Here is a 22,469-nt window from a genome sequence, read left to right on the forward strand (position 1 = left end):
GTGGTTTTTACCCATGGAGACCTTCTGGAAGAAGGGACATCTGTGAAGCAGGGTCTGATAGACGGCTGCAGGGATCTGGCTGAGCTAGTGGAAGAATGTGGGGGCAGGTATTGTGTCTTCAGCAACTATAGCTCCAAGAGCAAGGAGCAGGTGTCTGAGCTGCTTGCCTTAGTAGACAGCACGATGCAGGGTAATGAAGGAAGCTACTACACCAGCAAGATTCTCCAGATAGCAGAAGAAGATCTGGATCGGGAGCTGCAGGAGGAGAAGAGGCTGCTGGAGGAAAAGGAGGAGCTGTTAAAAAAGAAGCAGGAGGCTGCAATAAAAGAGAGGTACAAAAGAGAGCTAGAGATTTGTCAGCAAAAAAGCAAGATGGAGATGGAGGAGATGAAGAAAAAACAAGAGCTAGAGAAGCAGAATGGGGAGAAACTGGAGAGAGTTCGAGAGGAGGCCTTTAGAAGACAGTTGGAGGAGAATGAAAAGAGGGAGAAGGAGAGGAAGATACAAGAGATGGTGAGAGTGATGGAGATATGCAGACAGGAGGAGGAGAAGAGGGAAGTGCTTCACGAAAAGCTTAACAAAGTTACTAAAATGCTGGAGGAGCAGGCCGAGTGCGAGGAGAGAACAATAAGAGCAATGGAGGAGAAGATGCAAATGGACAGAGCGGAAAACCAGAGGAAAGAGAGAGAGAAGGAACTTCAGCAAATACAGAAAGAGCAGGCCATCAGGCAGAGGGAGGAGATGAAGAGAGAAGCTTTGCAGAAAGAGCTGGATAAACTCTTGGAGGAGCAGAGCAGGAAGGAGGAGGAGAGGAAAAAGCAAATGGAGGACATGCTCAGGCATGAGAGGGATGAGAATCAGAGAGAAAGAGACATACAAATGGAGAACCAGAGAGCAGAGAAAAGGAGAACAGAGGCTCTGAGGCAGGAGCTAAAAGTCCTCAAAATGAAGATGGAGCAACAGAAAGCAAGAGAGGAAAGCCTCGAGAGGCAGCTGGAGGACAACCAACGCAGGGGGAGAGAGAAGTGCAACAAAGAAATCACAATGTTGAAAAAGCAGTGCGACAGGAAGTGTTCAGAGACAACCAAGATGAGATCTGCAGAGAAACACAGCACAGTGACAACTGTGTCCGGATATGCGCAAGAGATGGGACTGGTGGTGCTGAATGCAGCTTTAGAAAGTATTGGAGCTCCCTGTTGTATACAGTAACAGCGAGAACAGTCTATTTATTATTTTACACTTACTGTATGTCAGGACAAATAAACTCGTTATAACTGTGTCTCTTTCATGCACGTTTGGGCTGTGACCTTAATTACAAGTCATTTTTCAGGAACGTAATGGCACAATATGTTGTGACTTTTAAATTATCATTATTATTAGATACAACCATTAACTCACAGTTAGGAAAAGAAGGGAAATGAATGCCCATGTGAAAGCAATTTCATTTCAACAAATGGATGTAATTCCAGTGTGTCCTAAATCAGCAAATGCACAAAAATAGTACAAATTCTCAAAAATGATGGAGATAATCTGATTATCAGATCCCGCCCTCTGCTTCGGACTATCTGTCTCTGTCTCCATCAGCTAAATCTGTATTCAAACAAAACCCTGATGCCATTAATAAAGATCAAATATTGCTTGAGTGCTATTTCAGCATTCCTCACTGATGCTCCAACTTCAGCAGCGCCATCTGGTTCTGTCCCTGGCCAGAAAGTCTGCTTTTATCTACAGAAATGTCTTTTGTGTGTGTGTGTGTGTGTGTGTGTGTGTGTGTGTGTGTGTGTGTGTGTGTGTGTGTGTGTGTGAGAGAGAGAGAGAGAGAGTTCCGGAAGCAGGGGTATTAAATTTAGAGTGCAGTATCATGGCAGTATGTTGTTTGAACAATACTGCCTAAAGGCAGCAGGTAGAGGAGGGGCGACGCGGTCATATTACAATTCACTGTATCAGGTTAAACAAAACTTAAAGGAAAAGTTTGTCAATCTGGAAAATATGCGTAAAGACTGGAAACAGGGGGAAACAGCTAGCCTGGCTCTGTCCAAAGGGTGGTTTGTGGTGTACCACTACCTGTCTTGTAAGACTCTGTGACGACAAGTCTCCAGGAAGTTATTGCTTCTAGTCTGTCACTTCACCCCCCATATGAACATATTAATGGATTAAACAAACAAGATATAGTGTGATCTGTCCAGCTGCTGATAGGCTGATTTTGTTACTTGTTTGCAAACAGTTGCTTGAATACATCCAGCAGCTATGGAACAAAATTATCATTAATCTAGAGTCGTGTGCTGGCTACAAGGTAAATGCAATATTCACTCCCTCATGGCTCTGTTTTAAGACTCTACCAACTCCTGAGGGAAACATTAATTTACTTTGGTTCAATTGTATTTATATAGCACTGAATCATAACATACATTATCTTAAGGCACTTTATAGAGTAAGGTCAAGACCTTACAATATTATAGACCCAACCCAACAGTTCCGACCATGAGCAAACACATGGCGACTGTGGAGAGGAAAAACTCCCTTTTAACAGGAAGAAACCTCTGACAGAACTGCCTCATGGTGGGCGGCCGTCTGCCTCGACCGGTCAGGTTCAGAGGAGAGAAATAGGGGATGGATAAGAATGAGTGCAGAGAAGGGGAGAGAGAGATCTGAACAGCTGTATATAGCCTATTGTCGTATTGAATCACTGTCAGACTGGTTGTTAAGATAACACCATTTAGTCACTAATTGTGTGTCTGCTGATTGTTGCTTAGCAGGTGGTTTACACTGAGATTTTAAAGCTTTTTTTTTCCTGAAAAAAGAGCTTCCTGCTGTGGCAAAACAAGATGGTGCAGTAAGAGTGAACCCAAACAGTAAAGTTGCAGGCAAGACAGTTAAACAATAAGCTAAAATTTGCTATAACATGACATTAGCTCCGGTAAATAGAGGGAGACCCTACAGCTATTCATTAGGTGCTAGGATAGGAGGGTCGTTGAGCTCGTTTTATACGCTTTTGAACATATCCATATTTTTTAGGAGGAATGGAAAGTGCATTAGCAACAAATGCTCTTGTAAGAAGGAGTGCTCTATTTGAAGAAAAGCGTTTCCAAGAATCTGGAGAAAATCATCATGTCTGCTATCTCCGAGAACCTCAGTCTTCAGAAGATAGTCAAGAAGCACTATCTGTCGCTTGCCATCATTGCAGAGTGTCAGGTGACATAGTCTGGATTGATGAAACTAAAGAAAATCTACAGGAGGTGTGATTATGAAAATATTGGATTGATCTAGAAAAACATATTGCGTATTAAGAGTGTTAACAATTCATTTTTATAGTTGAAAAATGTAGTATGTAATATTATAGCAGTAATGATTCAAATTCTTATTGTGCTTTGTATTTGTAACTGTTTCCCCATCAACTCTTGTTTTGTGTTAGTTCTACTCCCAGTGGCTTGTGCTGTGGGCATTAACAAAGTGTATGGAAGAGACTGTGTCACTACAGAGCCTGCCTATATGCTGGTGTCAAGGTCTGTGGCACCAATGCAGAAGATTTTGCCTCCCAGGTATGAACAGGTTGTCTGACTGGTTTTGAACTGTTTTACCACCATCATATACATGGAGCGCAGACAGAGCTTATATTCAATAATAAATGAGCAACATTAATTTATTAAAAACTATTTTACTACTTTTGATTTGCTCATACATTTATTTGAGTCTAACCAGCTGCAGCTGAAAACGCTGAGAGTGGTGAAAGTGAACAAGAACAGTGGGCTGAGCAGCTAAACAGTGAGCAGAAACTCACTTTATCCTCCATAATACTTAACATAGCTGTATATTCAGGTGCTAATTCTCTGGAGGTTCATCACTACGAGTGACAGTGTCACACTGTTTTCAGTAGTGGACAGACAAACGTGGAGAGAGGAGGGGGATGACATGCAACAAAGGCCCTAAATTAATCACTTGAGTTTCATATGCACAGGAAAAGAAATTGTGTTAAAAATATTGTTTCATTTAGTGCCTGTTAGTCCAGTGGTAAAGAAGCATAACATAAAACTTCAATGTCCCTGAATTGATTCTGACTCGGGACCTTTGCAAATAATTTCCCTCTCCCCATATTTCCTTTCTGTATCTACACTGTAAGGCCCAATAAAGACCAAAATAAATGGCGAGTAGATCAATGAATAAAAAAATTACTTCAAGGCCTCACACAATTTACACTCCAGGACATTGTTGTGTGATTGTTCACACAACCAGAATGAAGGACACTAATTACAAATCCTCAAATGTCTCCTTTGCAGTGGGAGTTCCAGGTTGGCCCGTGTGAGGGGGCTGAAATGGGGGATCAACTGTGGATGGCCTGCTACATTCTGCACCGCGTCTGTGAAGACTTTGGGGTTGTTGCCTCCTTGGATGTTAAACCCATTAAGGGAAACATTTACACATCAGGCTGTCACATCAACTTCAGCACCAAGGAGATGAGGAGCGAAGGGGGACTTAAGTATGTTTCAGAACATGGAGTCTCTCTCTCTCTCTCTCTCTCTCTCTCTCTCTCACACACACACACACACACACACACACACACACACACACACACACACACACACACACACACACACACACACACACACGATCCACATGGTGGTGCTGACACAATATTGTTCGCCTCACGGGTCAGAGCACTACCTGCACTTTCCATGACTTCTCTACAGCCCACCCCCTCGTAATGTTAGTGTTCGCATCCCTGGCCATGTCAGCCTCATGGGCTGCGGGTACCTTGAGGACAGACGTCCTGCTGCCAACTGCGACCCCTACACCGTGATGAGGGCCCTGGTTGAAACCTGTCTGCTGGGAGCCACTGGGGAAGATGATGATGAGGAGGAGGACAAGGAGACCACGCCTGCCTGTAAAGGGCGAAAAGGCATCTAAAACACCACAAAGTGCAACAATGTATTACACACTTTGCATGTAGTTAAGTACCCTTGTGAGATTTTAAAGAAATCTCACAAATTTGCAAGTTCAAATCCAGAAAGTTTTTGTTGCATGAATGAAGTAAAATAATTGAAAATAAAATAAACTATAAATCAAGCTAACATCAGGCCTGTTTTTTTTCTGCAAACTCATTAAGTCTAGTCAAGTTTATTTGTATCGAAAACAACTCAAGAATACAAAGTAAAAGCAAATACACGTGCCTTACTACATCTGTATTTCTGGCAGTAATCCTGATGAACTCTTGCAGAAGTAACAGATTTAGTAGCAATGGAGCAAGCAGCTTATGGCCTCCAACAAAATCACACTGGACAATATGAATTGTGCACACATATAAATACATACTATAATCAATAACAAGAGCTGTGGCATATTATGTGCTCAAGAAAGAAGGATAGGTCTATAATTTAATAAGACCTTCTCCTCCTTGGATGGCTGGTGAAATTAACAGAAAATTGCAAAGTTAGGAATACAAAATACTGACAAGCAGATTAAAATGCAACAATAGCATTATCATAAGTCCAATACCTGGTCCCGTACAGAAAAGATAAGTTCAAGGAATGAGTCAAATGAAATAAAGACAGGTCTTTTGTCAGACACTACACAGCCTGTGGCATTTATATGTAGTTTATTGTAGATAAATATCAGGGTAGATGGGTTTGTGTTTGCTCTACCTTGTTTCATCTTACTTTGTAGTGTTTCCCTTAAATAAGTAAGTATCATCTGTTTTATTTGTTTATTTCACTCTTTTTTCTTCTATTGTTGGGTATTTCTTTTTCAGTACCCCTATTTAACTTTTTTATTTCATTACAGTTCTGAAATGTAAAGCACCTTGTAACTTTGTTGTGAAAGATCCAGTATTCATAAAAATGACTCATTATTATTCTTTGATGTGGCAGTGTTTTTACAGCACTTTCTCACTTTTAGCAAGTCAATCCTAAATTACAATGGAGCCACTAATGGCGTGTCTTTTCCCGTGCAGAGTGGGAATCAGGACAAGTGGGACAAAAACATTGGGATGAGAGAGGGGACATAAAACAGTAATGCAGAGTGAAAGTAAATTAATACAGACATCATGGCTTGACACGGTTGTCTCCTCTCTGATGGGAAACTTCTCTCTGCCCTGTGCGTCTCTGCGCTGTGTTGTCAGCCGTGAGTAGCAGCTGGTGGTGCATGTGGTCCCCAGTAAATCTGCTCTGCACTCAGAGCAGTAGCACGGAGCAGTCAGGACGCGCGGTCCACGCTCCCGGTGACTATTTTGCCCCTCGTCTTTTTGGAGTTCATGGCAGGAGTACGTAACAATCTCGTCCTTGCAATTTGACTTATGGCCGAGCCCAGGACCAGGCGATGAATAACACAACCGGCTTGGCACTGTTAGGAGCTGGCAGCCGGGAGGAGTTACCGGCACACCGAGCTCTAACGGGCTGTGTCCTGGCGCTGCTTATCATTTGGACGCTTTTAGGCAACTTCACGGTATGCGCAGCCGTTTATCGCTACCGGCACCTGCGCGCCAAAGTAACCAACATCTTCATCGTGTCCCTGGCTCTGTCAGACCTCCTGGTCGCCGTGCTCGTGATGCCGTGGAAGGCTGTGGCTGAGGTGGCCGGTTTCTGGCCGTTTGGCGGGTTCTGTAAGACCTGGCTGGCCTGCGACATCATGTGCTCCACGGCCTCCATCCTCAACCTGTGCGTCATAAGTGTGGACAGATACTGGGCCATCTCCAGCCCTTTCCGCTACGAGAGGAGCATGAACAAGAAAGTGGCTTCTGTTATGATCGGCGTGACCTGGACGGTGTCCGTTGTCATCTCCTTCGTTCCCGTGCAGCTGAACTGGCACAGGGCGGAGATCGGTGAACCAGGTGGGGAAGATTTGGCGCTTCACGGTGAGAGCATTGATGGGAGCTGTGACTCCAGCCTGAGCCGCACGTACGCCATCTCCTCCTCCCTCATCAGCTTCTACATCCCCGTGGCCATCATGATTGTCACATACACCCGCATCTACCGGATAGCCCAGATGCAGATCCGCATGATATCCTCCCTGGAGCGTGCGGCGGAGCACGCGCAGAGTTGTAGGTCGAATGTAAGCCCTGAACTAGTATTTCCTCACCTGTGCACGGAAATCAGTGCCAACTCATATCAGTCTCATATCAGTCTACATTCAGTTTCTCAACGCACTAATCAGTCACACCGGGAGCTCAAAGTCTCCATCAGAAAAGAGACAAAAGTCCTCAAAACTCTGAGCATCATCATGGGTGTTTTTGTCTGCTGCTGGTTGCCATTCTTTATCCTGAACTGCGCTCTGCCCTTCTGCCCTGGACCAGGGGTACCGGGGGCACAGCGGGGCCCTCACTGCGTCAGTGAAAAAACCTTTGATGTCTTTGTATGGATCGGTTGGAGCAATTCATCTCTCAACCCGGTCATCTATGCGTTTAACGCGGATTTTAGAGACGCCTTTCTGCGCCTGTTGCGCTGCCGCGGACGAGGCTGCTGGGCGGCTGTGAGCGCAGCGGTGGAGACAGTGATGGCGAGCAACGAAGCCGGGAACCTGAAGCAGGAGAGCCCGCTGAATGTAACGCTGGGCGTCTCCTGCGCCACGAACACCAGGGGAAGTCAGGACAGCGGGAACACCACGGTGACTGTGTGTTACCACAGAGGGACAACCTCGGAGCAGGTGACGGACACCGAGGAAAGCAACGACAAGGACAGACTGACGCAGATACCGATATGAGGGGTCAGGGAGCCGGTCAAATATGCAAAGAAGGTGGATGGTGTGCACATCCAACCCCAAGTGTAGTTGTGGGACAAACAAAAAAGCCAATACAGACAAAAATGACAACTCCACCTTGGGTCTCCTGACAGAAACAGCTATTATTCATATTTTACAATGCATATGAAAAACACATAATGTCCTTTTTTTTCTTGAGGATGTGTTTTCATGAATTTGGGGTAATTGTAGGTGGAGTTGTCACTTCCTATTTATCTATAGGCTTTTTATAGATTCATTTTTGTTTATACCCAACAAAGATTTTATGGGTTGTGGGTCATAAAATTTATTGCCAGACTGAAAATTTCAGTGAGGACTACCTCTCTTTTTTCTTAAGATGGACAGATGAGATCTGGGTAAATATAGTGAGACCCTACAGCAAGATTAAGCAAGGAGTGTTGTTCAGCAGGATTTACAATTATTTTTCTGTAGCCTCAGTTAAATCAAGTGGAAAAGCAACTTCATTATTCCTGTATGTGTTACTTATTTGAGAAGCAGTCACATATGACAAAAAGGAGTAAGGCAGATGCCTGTATGGGCTTCAAGCAAGATGGGGCAGGTGTATAGTTTTCTTACTCTGTGTTAGATTAGAATAGATGTTGTACATGGATGATAAAACACCTTAAATTCACATTGCTGAAGTAATTTCAGGAAAATTCTCAGATGAAATTTATCAGCAAACAAGTGAAATTATCTCACCCACTTTTACATGAAAAACACGGAATGTTAGATCTACCAGGGACAGGGTTTTGCAGTATATGGCCATTCAAGGCCACGTCGTTGGCTTTGCTCACTCTCTCTTTCCCCATCATGAAGAGAGAGTTACCAGAGGTCAGGATTTCTCTGAATCTCTAGAAATGGGATTATGTAAGTAACTCACATTAGCACCCGTCAGCTGTGCATCTTGGTGAATGCAGTGTGCACTCTGTTTCCCCCCTCTATCTCCTGAAAGAAACAAACATGAATAATTTGTAAAGGTTGTTCCTGTGAAAGATGCCCTGACCAGTGAGAACACAGAAGCTTTTATGGTGACAACCCTCAAAAATACAGGATGTGATTATTGTCTATGCAGTGACGCTGACGCAGCTTCATATCCTGCTCCGTGATGAACTTTCTACAGATTAACATCTGATCATTGTTGTTTAATGAGACTTCCTTGTTAGTGTTAAAAATGAAAGCGTGTGTTATAACCTCAAGGAGCCATGAGCCTTAATGGAGTCAACAACAATTATGAGCTTATCCTGAGCTGCAAATATTTTGTTGGAGTTGATTGAGATTGATTATATTAAGATTGAGAGAAATAGTTCTGTTGGTAAATACACTTATTTGCATTTTTGTTGAGAGTTAGATGAGCAGACTGATGTCCCTCTCATGCCTATACGCTAAATATGAAGCTACAACCAGCAGCTGGCTCTGTCTGAAAGTAAGGAAATAGTTTGACACATAACCTCCAGTAACACAAGAAATTACCATTTTTTACACTTTGGTTTTCATACAAATGAGATACAACTTGCTAATTATGATCTGTAGGCAGATTTTGTTACCTTTGGACTGAACAAGCTAGCTGTTGTAGCTGTTAAGCTAAGCAGCTACTGGCTGTAGCTTCACTTTTAAAAAGGTGCTATATGTAAGTTTTTTGTATCGCTGCATAGCCAATGTTAACATTAACAGCAGCTGTAAACTCACCAGTCTAGAAAACGTTGCAATTATCCTCAAACTTAATTTCTTTACCCACCAGAACTGTCTCCACTGTCGGAAAGCAGCACCAATGCTAACTTTTATCTCTTCTTATCTCTCTTCTGTACTTGTACTGACGTTAGCATGCTAACCAGCCCTAGCCTGTCCCATCGTAGCCTATTGAGTCACGAGCATCCAGTCTGTTCTCAGTTCAGCATGAGCGGATGAAGGGATAGTACTGATCACAGGACGTATTCTAACCTCTTATCTTGTCAATTCAACAACGGTTGAAGCTCTTGGCTAGCAACCATCACCATGCAGCAGAGAAAACTGACATATGGCACCTTTAAAGCAATACTTTGACATTTTCTAAAGTACACTTATTTGCTTTAATACCAAGAGTCAAGTTAGAATTATACTTGCCTAGGCTACACCTAAGCAAACATGCAGAGGGGTCGTTTGCATATGTTTGCGTCGCTGCTTCTTTTAACACAAATTACATACAATTAGTTGCTTTAGATTTGTTTTTCGTCTATGTTTAGAACCCACCTCCTTCCGACAGTTTAATCAAACAATCAGCTTGCTTAACATGCAGGTCTGCAGAGTGTGTTGATGAGATTTGGGAAGTGTGTGTTGGCCCCTCTGCGAGCCACCACTGTTATCCGTAACACACTGCGCAGGTTCACAGAGATATTTACATGTATTTTTGGAGAAGCATAATTACAGCTTTAGTTGAGAAGCCTGATACCAATATCATGTCTGTACAATAATTACAACAATTAGCTTAGCATAAAGACTGGAAGCAGGGAGAAATAGCTATCAAGGCTCTGTCCAAAGGTAACAAAATCCACCCAACTCATTATATCATTTTTGGCTTTACAGGGGATTAGGTGCAAAGCTTTTGAGAGCACTTGCTAAGAAACCAGCAGACTCCAGGAAATTATTTTTTTCACTTGGGTTTTTGAAGCAATTAAATGAGCCAACTATTACTTGTTAATTGGGAAACTTTAGTAGTTCTTTAGTAGTTTTTTGTTACCATCCAACTCTTGGCAATAAAGCAAATAATTGTATTTCCCAAAATGTCAAACTATTTCCTTAAATTACACATATTATGGATCAGTGCAGCAACAAATAAAAAGTCATATTTTTTATTTTTACTCAAAACATATACAGTTAACAAATGTATGATCTGTATTAGGCACCAGTGATAACATGTTTGTGTCTGTGTTTATTCTGATTATGCAAGAGCAGAAAGACACAGAGATGGTACAGTATACTGTACAATTGTTTCCAGATGGGAAGTGTGTGTGCAGCCTTATGGTATTCGCTGTGTAATGGGCTTGTAACCTACATAGAACATCCATCGGCTGTAGGCGTCTCCAACTGTATGTAAGAATAGTCACCATACCAAAGAAGATTAATAAAACAGAGGTCAAATGAATTTTTAAAAGCGTGTCTCCCATTTACAGAAGTTGCATGTAGGTTACTGAGTGAGAAAAGTCATTACAGGCCTGACTGAAGCGCAGTTCAGAGAGAAAGTGTGCAGGGGTCTTTTCTCTGAGGAATGAAAAAGTGATTACACCTATTAATATTGACTGACTAATGACTGCCTTTATTTCATTCTGTTTCCATCTCATTCTCATGTGGTCCAAAAGGAGCTCACTGCATTAATGTGCCTCCCAGGGTAGTTGTGTCCACCTGGGGATGCTTTAATGGGCTACATCTACCCACCTTGAATGTGCGAGAGTCAAATGAGCCCTCGATGCCGCAGGTAAGACATACAGATTGAGAAGGAGTTTCAGAAAGAGGTGAGAAGAATCAGTTATCAGCAGCCTATTAACTATCATGCATTGGCCAATGGACAAGATCACAGACAGTGTCTTGTGACCCCTCCTCACAGGTTACTCTAGTTGTCTCACTTGAAAACCTGTTACAAGGCTAAAGAGATCAAACTCAGATTTCACAAAAAAGCAAATCAATGTCCAAAAAATGAATACAATTTTTTGTAGCAGAATAATGTATTTTCTTTTACCATGAATCATCTTGTGACGATCTCGTAGACCCACTGGAATTTGGAAAGCACTGCTTTTAGGATCTATAATTTTACTGAACACATATAAAGGTTGTTTAAAGAACACATATCCTTGCAAGCATCATAATGGATGTAGTGTCCCTTTATATGTCATACACATAGATATTGGCTAATGGATTTGCTTTACCTCACACAGACTGTCTTTTCTCCTTTGATCCAGTTTGTGAAGTCTTTCCATGTGAAAGACCTAATCCTCTCTGGTCTCTTTGGGGACATGGGATCAGGTTGTTGCTGCGTTTCCTGCAATAATCCTGGTTCTCCAGAGGGAGACGTCCCCGGTCTCAGCATTACTGGAGATATATGAAGAACATTTTACACAGATTTAGTCCTCTTATATAAATGATGAAATCCTTTATGTTTAAGAACGGTCAGAGCATGTCTGAAAACTGAACACTTTGTGTTTGTATGTTTTATTTATGAGTGTGTGTATTTAAGTCAATGAATCTGAATTATTTCTGGCAGAAAAATGAATTAGGTCAGATAAGATGAGCAAACCGGACAAGACTGAGAAAGGAAAAAGGAGAGGCGGGGGGGAGGGAGGGAGAGAGTGTCTGTGTGTGTGTGTGTGTTCGAGAGAGTGTGAACTATAAAAGACGACAGAAGATACATGAGAATTCAAGAGAGAAATATGGAGATTTTTAGGGTCAGGGGAAATGCAGGTTCATAAAAAGGTTACAGCTAAACCAAAAATAAGACAAAAACAGTTACACAATAATTAACCTCTTCAAACCCAGTGTCTACTTTAATGGTCATCAATATTCATTGCTCTCATCCACTAAAACTGCAATGTTTAAAATTCGACTCCGCAGAGAAACTTAGTGGCCTAGATTTAACCAATAAATGTCATATATGTATGAATATTAATTTACAGGTTATACATGCATACCTTACTTTCTTGTTTCTTGAATCTTAAAAACACAGGATATCAGGTCTTTTTCTTCCAATAGTCATTTTAGAATGTATCAAGTTAATAATCACTTTATCAAGTTAATTTAATAATATTTTACTTATATAGTATAAAGCTACAGAGGTTATTGGTTATGTAGCACATTAACAACCATATCCACTACATTTGAGATACCTCCAAATGAAGTTGCTGAACATCTAAACCATATAAGTATTATGTAATGCAGCACACTGAGATGTTTGACCTGATTGAGGACATGTCCAACATACACTATACTTTGGTTTTCAAGAGACTCTTGGCTTGGCAGACATCAGAACTCTAACTGACCTTAAAACAGCTATAAAATACAAATATAGAGACAAATCAGTCAAAGTTATGTTGTTTTCTAAATAATTCTAAAACAACACATTGTAGGCCTACATATATCCATTTTATATTAACATATTACAACTTATTAAAACAACCATTATTGGGAAAATCCATTGCAAAGTTTATAATAGTTAATACTGTCCATTGTAGAAAGTTAAAATTTTTGTTTTAACCTTGTTTCTACATGGGGTAAGACAAAGAAAAAACTGAATGGAAAAAAGTAGCTCTGAAAAAAAGATATGGTGAAACACATGAAAGGGCAGGAAAAAGCCAGAGTTAATTATCCCAATTATTTATTAATAAGAAGTGAAAATTTCCTTCAGATAGCCACATGTGGTCGGTGCTGCTGGGAGAGCACAGCTGGCTGCTGGTTTTCATTCCTGCTGCTGCGTGAAGCAGCTGAATTATTAGTGCGAGGAGGCGTCAGAAAGCCTGCCACTCCGCTCTCACAGTGTCCCTTTACCCCCTAAAAATAGATCAGAGAGATAGAGCGAGAGAGACAGAGAGGAAAAGAGTTGTCATGGTTTGTGCTTTACTGGTCAGAAAACAATCCTGTTACGTTCGAGAGGACAGTGAAATCTAGTGGTAGTGATCAGATATTACATGCAAGTTGTATTACAGGATTTATTTAATAAAGTTCAATAACACAAAAACCTGTGTTGGTGCAAGTGCACCTTTTGAGAAAACAAAACTATAAAGAACCTGTACAACCTTTTCCATATAAAACAGTTTCTCAGTCAAAGAGTTTAAGAGTGCCTGCTTGTTCACAGGTCATACATAAACCAAAAATAAATTGCTCATGGGAAAGTGCAAGGAATGTCAGTTTTGGTTTTGTAAACAATTATTGCTTGGTGAGTCTTCCTCAGGCTGAGATTCAGGAGGTTTATCCATGATGATGTTGTAGCTGTGTGACCATTGAGCAACGCCCGCCCTTGTCTTTTGCACATGCACTTCACAAAGGTCAAGTATGTGGTGTGGACTGCCTGACAAATGCATTACCTGGGTATGTCTTCACATAGGTCAGGATGAAAGAAAAACGGGGCAGGGCTGATCAAGGTGGGTTCAATTACAGTAGAAAAGCAATGGTAAAATAAAAAAAATCAATCCTTTCATTTAATGGGCCAAAACTAGTTTCAGTAGTTAACTACACAAAAATGGCAAAAAAAGTAATTTAACTGCATGACTCCCTATGCACATACAAATGTAACTGAACTACAAGCAGGCTACTGCAAAATGTAGTTAAAATACTCATTTCATTACATGTAGTTCATTACTCCACGACACAGGAAACAGCAGCATCCCATCAAGGACAGTCCAAAATCTGGCAACAGTAAAAAAAATAACATGCTGAAGTTGAGGTTAATGACCACTGGCAGGCACTTACAGTGTTCAGGACTTGCTGTCAGCCTGGCTTAAACTGCAAAATTTGCTCACAAGTATTGTGTGAGCATAACTTCCTCTGTCAATTGAATAAAGATCCTTTTTTCACGTGCAAAGAAGACATCGTTCAACCCAGGACAGAATTTAACATGGGGGTTACAATTTTGTATATAATAGAGGTGAAACAAATGATAAAATATTTTTAAAAATTTGAATTTTGTTCAGGTTTTCTTGTTTTCTAGCACACTCGTGAACTCATCTTTATTGATGAAGAAGGATCTGTTACCAAAAGAAAGACAAGGGAGAGGAACATCTATGACCAAGACCCCTACAACTCCGTTCACCTCTTCAGGCCATGGAGGAAACTTGTTCAGATATTAAAGTGATTATGGTGACAGATATTGAGCGTGTATAAAGCACACAAGGGTTTGTTTCCCCCACTACCTGACTATTGTTCATTGTTGCAACTAATTGTTAGTAAAACAAAACCTAATAACATCTGTTTTCTAATGCAGAGCTGTTTACTTCTTTACTACTTAAGCCAAATATAAAATCTTAAGAGGGGCAGGATCGTTGGTATTGTTACCGTTACTATGTCAACAAACTTACAGACCGTTACAGACTTAGGTTGTGTAAGCGATCGACACTGCCACGAGATGTTGCACTCAACCCTCCCTCCCTTCACGTACTCAGTCAGCAAGATGTTACTAAGCACAGTGAAAACAACCACTAAACACACATAAAGTCACACAAGACTGAATAAAGTTTCCCTGTGTACACGAGAGTCAACAAAAACAATCTAGCCACAACATTAGCCCACGCTAGCATTGCCATGATAAACTCCAGTAAGCCAGCCAGCGATTGCAGCATTTGCCAGACACATTCATAATATTGCTAACAGCAAAGTTAGCTAACGTTTGCAAGCCTTCTGTAGCCGGTCACTAATGAAAACAGACATGTAAAATGATGAAGCCACCAAGTTACTTACACAATGAGGAGAAGAAAAGCCAGTTCCGAGTCAAACTGGAGCTCTTCAGCAGCTTGAGGGGCTCTCCAAATCGGTGTTAGCGTCCCAGCTTTTCCCTTTAAGGACAGGTGCCTTGTGGGTAACCTGTGTGTGAAGTGTCATGAGAAGTAGGCCCAATCTCAATGTCCCGCCTAAACCCTAAGCCCTGAACCCTGAACCCTCACAGACTTAATTGACGTCACCTGCTGACTGATTGACTGTGAGAGGCTGCAAGGGCTCACAATGGTATAAAGAGTTACGGGATAGTACTTATATCAGTTACCTTAATGATGCCAAAACATATGCATTCAATTGTGGGTTTGGGACTTTTTTATTCCTTCCCTTTGCTCCCTGTTTGTTGGGTCAGAACTGATCCAATTTAGATATTTGGAATTCATCATCATGTCATCATAGGACAAATAACTGCAGCCCAATACCAATGTTCTGGTTCTGGCTCTGAATCACCAGTGAGCTCTGTGTTTATACTGTCATATACTGTCTTGTAATGCTAACATTAGGCTTCGTTCCTTTCATGCTTGTTTGTTAACCGTTCTTCTATCTTATTATTTCTTGCGTTTTATGGCAATTGTTTGCCATTTCTCAAAGCTACAAACTTGGGTAATTCCTTCAGGCAAAGTCTGCAGAAATGCAGACTTACGTAAAGTACACATAAAGGGCTCAAAGTGTCTGCTGGAGAACCCTCATGACCTCAATTGTTTGTCAGTGGGACAGCACTAAGCCCTTATGAACTTACCAGGAACACACCTTCAAGTTTGTGAGTCTGTGAGGGTGGACATTGGTATTGGACTGTAGATCTCTCACTTGTGTCTGAGTGAAGGTAGGCCACAGTATACTATTGCAGCCGCAATAAAACTACATGCCACAGGTAGTCAGAGAAAAGTATCTAGATAAGCTTAGGATAGCGGCAGTGGTGTGTGCACTTTTACAGAATCCAGGTTACTATGATATAGTAGCAGAAGACATGTCTCTGTGGCATGTTCTCAACAATTTCCCATTGGAGCACTGGAACCTGGCGGCCATCCTCTTCTACCACACTGACAACTGTTTTCTACGTCTGTGCAGACGTGCTTCAGGGTAACTTAGTTGTAAAACTTAATCAATACATATAAGGTAGAGAATATAACAAAAATACATACATTCATCCAGCAATATCCAATGAGATACAACGTTGGCTCGTGCTGCAACAGACGGCCAGCTATTCCCATTGTATATATCCATGGAGACGGAAAGTCTACTAGAAACTTATGGACCCAATTCAAAAGGACAAAAAACACATGTAGCAAGAGGGAAATGGAGATAATAAAGAGTTTTTCATCATCATGGATGGATGTGAATATCATTCTGGATTGGTGCTTGGGGCCATTCATGTCTAATGAAAAATTTTATTACATTTTCTGAAAAATGTGTACTGTATTGAAATTTATCACAAATACGGATGAACTTTGAATTATAAAATGGGTAAGAAGCTGAAACTGGTGAATATATTAATGATAGATGCAACAATATCAGCAAGAATGAAATGCTGTTGTAATCAAGGTAGCATTTGAAAAGTGCATTATGTTTTATTTTGCCTTTTCAAAAGTGGAATTTGAACCAGGTGCCATCACATTCAGAGTAATAAACAATGAACATGCAGCCATGGGTTCTGTCAGTCAACAGAGCAAATGCTACATGGTAAACTAATCCTGTTTGTATGTGTCTGCACTACTGTATAGGAGAAGGTGGATATTTCCCCCCTGTTCAGTGAGGAGACCTGCCGTCCTTGGACTTGGACAGACTGGCAAGGTCACAAGGCTGGAGTGCATCCAAAGAGATGAGTGAGGCTGCTCCTTTACTGTTCTACTGCTGAGAGGTTTATTTGAACATGCAGTTTATACTACACTAGTTTACATCACAACAATCCCAGTTGTAGCCTTTTAGATGCCAGTTCAGATTTATTTGTGTATTCTTTATTACAGCATGTTACAGATGATGATCCATGTGCTTCTGCTTTTGTGTTTGATCATAAAGAACAGGCCTGATATTACAGTAAAAGTGTCATTTGTAATTAAGATGCACAACAGCAGGTGGCGTCATAGAACTGCATAGGCATTGTTAAAGGATTTTTTTTTCTTTTTCTATGTGGTTTTGAGGATCTTTATACCTCTAATACAGACAATAGAAAGATGGTATGAAATGAAGGAGACAGAGATGTAACAAAGCTGGTTTCTTGTCGGATGTGGACCAGGGAGTTGCAGTTCCTGGTCACCATCTTAACCTCTAACCTCTGGAGGGACTGTTTGTTGAAAGGTATTTTAGCTGAGAGTGTATTTATTTCCTGCATGTGCATTTGCAGCTGCTCAGAACCACAAGCTTTGGCATCCTCTTTCAGGACCCCCACCTCAGAACTGTGGCTGTCTGTCTGACCTTTGATCTGTGGTGTCCTGTGTGCCTGAGTGACCCACAAAGATCTTAACTCTGCTGGGCACACCTTCAGTTTCATAGTGAGGCTGGTTTAGAGCTGGTTTCCTGAAAAATGTTAATAATTTTGGGCATAAATTTACATATAATTGTCAACCAATCCCAGTAAAAGACCAAATGAGCAATGCATTACAATGCAAACTTTCCCACTCTGTCTGTGACTACAATTTGTTCCAAATGAAGATGTCATTTTTTAATAACAGTATATACAATAGGATACAGTACATCAATATATACATAGTTGTTTATTAATAAAAAGCAAAATAATTTCCATTTTCCTTTTTGGAAATGTTACTTAAACACAATCAAATAGTGCATTTGTTTGGGACTTTCAGCTGCGGATTAATACACATGTATGTCAGATGAAGGAACATGTCAGTCAATAAGACAGTGGACCTTATTGATGTGTTTTTAGTAGGTTTAGTAGGACAGTGGTACACAGGAGTAAAGTATATCATGCTTTGGGTACAGAGATAATACTTGCTGTCTAATCAATTCATTCATTGTCTTTTTTTTTTCAAGGGGTTTATTGACAATAAGGAGCACAGAATACGACCAGAGTTACATAGAAATATATAAATAGCTGTTGCCTCCATGATAGATATCTAACTTACAGAGTATCACCTTACAACAAATGTTTAGGTAATATGACTGTTTTTGTTGGTATAATCAGTAAATTGCTGGGTTTGGTCTTTTTGTAGATGGGTAGAAAAATATAGAATATCATCAGACTTAAACTTTAATATAGTGGGACTAGACAAAGCTGGTCTTACACTTACTGTATGTGCATGCTCCAAAATTGCTCACAAATACTAAGTGTGGAAGAGCATATAGGATTAGCCAAAGTCTTCGATCAGTGACAGAAAAGGGGAAAGTTGAGGATGAAGATAAATTTCACAAAGTACAGTGCCATATTCTCCATTTATAAGAATAATGGAAGATTTCTGTTGTGCTTCAAAACTTTATTAATCCTTCTCCTCAGTATGTCATGGGGGAACATTTCTGACATGGACCTCTTAGTGTGACAAAAAAGGCAAAGGTGAGAAGTGTGAGGTAAATATTGTGTTTAATAAACAAACATCAGTCAGGGAACTGACATTAGTCTGGGGATGGAGAAGGGGGGGGAATATAAAGCACAATGCACATGTGTAGAGGTGGGGGGAACATATTTATCTGTTACACAAGGTGCCCCCCGTACAGTAGGAGCAGGAAGTTCTATATAACATACAGATCAGGATCCAAGTCTACGGTACAAAAACTTAGCAGCAACATGTTAACATCGGAGACCAAGGGGCTAACAAAGTAGTTTCATTTAGAAAAAGTCACAGTATTCTTAAAGCATAAATTTGTTAAAAAGGTAAAAACAGTTCTAAGCATCCTCTAGGGTCAATGCTACTCACAAGATCTGTGTGTGAAATACATAGGTAGGGAAATTATCTATACATTTATACTCTAATATAAAGACCTTCTGGTAATGGCACAGTACAAACTCTCAGGAAACGCGACAAAAATATACAATGTCTTCACGTCACATTTGCAGATTAAAATGTAACTAAGGTCTCTGGCAAGCACAATAGTTTCAGTGATCAAAAAACAACTTCTCTTCAACCAAAATAAAGGACACCATTTTGTTAGTTCAGCTATCTTGACAGATTATGCCTTTTTAATACAAAAATAAGGACAAATATAAATTAATATATATTAAAAGAATCAGATTGATACATGGGGGATCTACTGAATAAGCACAGGTATTTATGATACAATAAATACTTGTCATTCATGACTGGGGGTAGATAAACAGAGAGTAGTGTATTTAACCTGGCAGGTAATATGTTTAACTCTTCTACAGGTGAGAGCATACAGTATGTATGTGTGTGTGTGTGTGTTTGTGTGTTGTTCAGTAGCTGTATAAAATACCACAAGTTTGAGCACAGCTGTGTGTAGGATCGTGCACACAGTCTCAGAGGGTTCAGGAGGTCTGTTAGGGGAGACTGGACACTACAGTGGTGGTTTCTTGTGTTGTAGGGGGTTATCACTGCCCGCCCTCTCCCATGCTTTAATGCAGCTCCTCCTAGTGGTGAGTCTGTGGTACTACCAGTTAAGGTTACTCCTAAAACACACAACTCACAGACAGGAAGCAGGAAGTCTACAGGAAGCGGTCAGCCGTCAGTGACCGGTCAGTCCTCCAGGGAAGAGACAGTGTGGCACACCATTGGAGTCATCATGACCAACAAAAAGAAGTAGATGTAAGGAAAAGTCAACGCTTGTGTTTTTTTTTTTTTGTCTTTTTCTCCACTTCATAATAAAAAATAAGTCTGTTTTTGTACTTTACAATACAATTCAACATCCCCACCGAGGAAGCATCAATCATCAGTCCAGCACTGACAAGAAAAGAAACTCTTTTTTAGTTGTTTCTCTTGTTTTTTTGACTTTTTTCAGGGTTTTTAAAAAAAAAAACAACAGAGTTGGTGGGGGGGAGGACTGTAGAGGGTGGAGGGGTTTCTCAGGAAGAATCAGGATCTTGGACAATGGGGGACGAGGATCAAGTAAGGCGGGCAGGAACACAGAACATATCTGGAGAGGAGGAAATCTGCCAAGGGTATTGTCTCTTTTTTTTTCTTTCTTTTTTTTTTTCTTTTTTTTTATGAGGAGCACTTTGTACAGCCGCACTTGACCACTTTCTCTACTTCCTGGACAAACGAAGAGCCGTCAGTGCACTGGAAGGTGTATTTCCTGCGTTTGCTGCGGAGGGGGGTGCAGCAGGTGCCCTGTCCTTCTGCTCCCCCCGGGCAGCTGCCCCGACACTCTAGACGGGAGACCTTCTCCTGGGTTTGGCACGCCGCGTAGCCTTGCTGTCTCTGGTAGACATCTCGGACCCGTTCACCTCGGCAGGCCACCTCTGCAGGGATGAGCGAACAGAAAGGTTACAAGTTACCCAAGCTTTTACCGATGTTCTGGAGCGGCAAGGACATGTGAGAAGTAACTCTGCAATGCTCTTAACTGGAGGTGGGGAAATTAAGCAGATATTCATTTTGCCAACTAGTTAGTCTTCACCAAAAATTAGGAACGAACTGGTTGGGTTGCCAAATGTGTGTCTGGTTATCCTCCCCCACCTCTGATAAAGAGCAGTGCACAGCTGCTTCCCTGAGCTTGTCTATGGTAACCATCTGTGGCTGTTTCCATGCAGTGAATGAATATGGATAAGGGACACCATGACTGATGACGCACTACATAAATCCTTCAACAAAAAAGGTAAGTCAAATCAAGACCAATTGCCTTAAAAAAATGTTTATACTCTAATGCAAATGGTGCTTGGCTAGATTTTCTTAGATGACAAAAAAATAAGAAATTGTTCTCCTACATTACGATATTATGACTTCCTTGAATAGCCGTTTTTGCAGTACACAATTTGAAAGAACAACTTTAGCGACATGTTGCATGAGGTGAAAACAAGGTGAGGTAGAGACAGTGAGTAGAGGTATTTTTGGTTGCACTGGAGATGAACCAAGAAAAAATATCAGAAAAAAGAGGCAGACAGTAAAATGTGACCAGGCAGTCTCACCTGAGTAACTCCCCGTGTGGGATTAAGAGGAGGCTCAGGAGATGCTGGGTTGAAAAAGCAATGGGGTTACGAGTGTTAAGTGCAGAAACATAAAACACTGTTAGACACACACATACTACTGCTGAGAGACTTTAAATGAGAGTTTACAAGTAACAGAGCAAAGCGGAAGCGTAGAAGAGGTTCTGTTAAGAGAAACATACTAGATTCAAAAGCTTGAACAGCATTAGATATTATTTTAAAAAATGTGAGAAGTTAGTACAGAGCACAGACACAGCCAACATACCCCCGTGCACCTCTTCCAAAGATGCCTCCATGTTTTTCTTACCTCTGTCACACGCCTCTCCTGTGTATCCGCTGTTACACTCGCAGTATGCTTTGCCCAGGCCCGACACTCTGCATTTGCCATGTTTGCAGCGAGACAGACTGCAGGGGTTAGCTGCATCCTGGTCCTGCTCATCACAGAGTACGCCGACAAAACCAGGCTGGCAGCGGCAGGAGTAAGAGTATGAGTTGATTGGAAGGCAGGTACCATGGATACACCTGTAGGGGGAAGGAGGGAGGGACAGGGAAAATAAAGATGTGGACAGATATACAAATCTTCTTAAGTCCCTCTTTTGATTCAAAAGCCTGAAACACTTGAGCTGTAGTCATTCTGGTTTTCAAGTAATACAAACACAAAAACCCACTCACTTATTGCCATCGCAGGGGTTGTTGACTTGTTGGTCACACAGGGCTCCCGTCCAGCCTGGGTGGCAGGTGCACGTGAAGCCGCGGTGCCCTGTTGCGTGGCAATCACCCTGGACGCAGGCGCCTCTCTGGCACGGCTGGCAGCCTGGCTCCACCCCGTGGCCCAGCCACTGTCTGGTGGTGCTCTGTGAAGTCCCAGAGCCTGGAGCACCTGGCCCCAGCCCAGCTCCCAGGTCCTGGAGCTTTCCATTAATGTACAGGTTACGGAGGCAGCCGTGGAAGCTGGTGCCGTTGCGTCCACCTGAGCCTTGCTGCAGGGCTGACAGACCCCCAGAGGCTGAGGCGCGCTCTGGCATCCCTGATGGAAGAGAAGATTAGTGATTAGAGAGATCACAGCATCACGAATGCATAGATACATTATTTTGAAGTGATGAAGAAACACAGTGAGGGGAGAGATGGATTAAACAGTAAAACTAAAACAAATATATTAAGGATTTAATTTTAAAATGATGACTGTTTGTAACACTTCTTTCCTCTTGCATCCAGGGGAACAACCAAAATGCCCGAGCCAGAGGATCAGACA

At 41.5% G+C, this 22,469-nt stretch overlaps 3 protein-coding genes and 1 pseudogene across 3 annotated transcripts in view; 3 read left to right on the forward strand and 1 right to left on the reverse strand.

Annotated features, from left to right (window-relative positions):
- The first annotated feature begins 3,108 nt into the window (after positions 1-3,108).
- Positions 3,109-4,902, forward strand: LOC111231392 (annotated as a pseudogene).
- A 1,407-nt stretch (positions 4,903-6,309) lies between these two features.
- Positions 6,310-7,689, forward strand: LOC111231393 (D(1) dopamine receptor-like). Its single transcript, XM_022758468.1, has 2 exons — positions 6,310-7,041; positions 7,144-7,689. Exons 1-2 carry the CDS (start codon positions 6,310-6,312, stop codon positions 7,687-7,689), a joined length of 1,278 nt encoding a protein of 425 aa, XP_022614189.1.
- A 3,475-nt stretch (positions 7,690-11,164) lies between these two features.
- Positions 11,165-19,881, forward strand: LOC111231394 (intelectin-like). The gene is made up of 5 exons (XM_022758469.1): positions 11,165-11,173; positions 16,106-16,229; positions 16,292-16,383; positions 16,714-16,851; positions 19,768-19,881. The coding sequence occupies exons 1-5, from the start codon at positions 11,165-11,167 to the stop codon at positions 19,879-19,881; spliced, it is 477 nt and encodes a 158-aa protein (XP_022614190.1).
- Positions 17,959-22,469, reverse strand: part of slit2 (slit guidance ligand 2) — a 93,179-nt gene continuing 88,668 nt past the window's right edge. The window contains exons 34-36 of the mRNA XM_022758483.1: positions 21,890-22,244; positions 21,525-21,739; positions 17,959-20,536 (exon numbers count right to left, since the gene is read on the reverse strand). Coding sequence (XP_022614204.1) covers positions 20,280-20,536; positions 21,525-21,739; positions 21,890-22,244 — 827 coding nt within the window. The 3' untranslated portion in view covers positions 17,959-20,279. The remainder of the gene's footprint in view (positions 20,537-21,524; positions 21,740-21,889; positions 22,245-22,469) is intronic.

This window comes from Seriola dumerili, unplaced genomic scaffold, assembly GCF_002260705.1.
Source record: "Seriola dumerili isolate Sdu_G_001 unplaced genomic scaffold, Sdu_1.0 BDQW01000301.1, whole genome shotgun sequence".
NCBI lineage: Eukaryota > Metazoa > Chordata > Actinopteri > Carangiformes > Carangidae > Seriola > Seriola dumerili.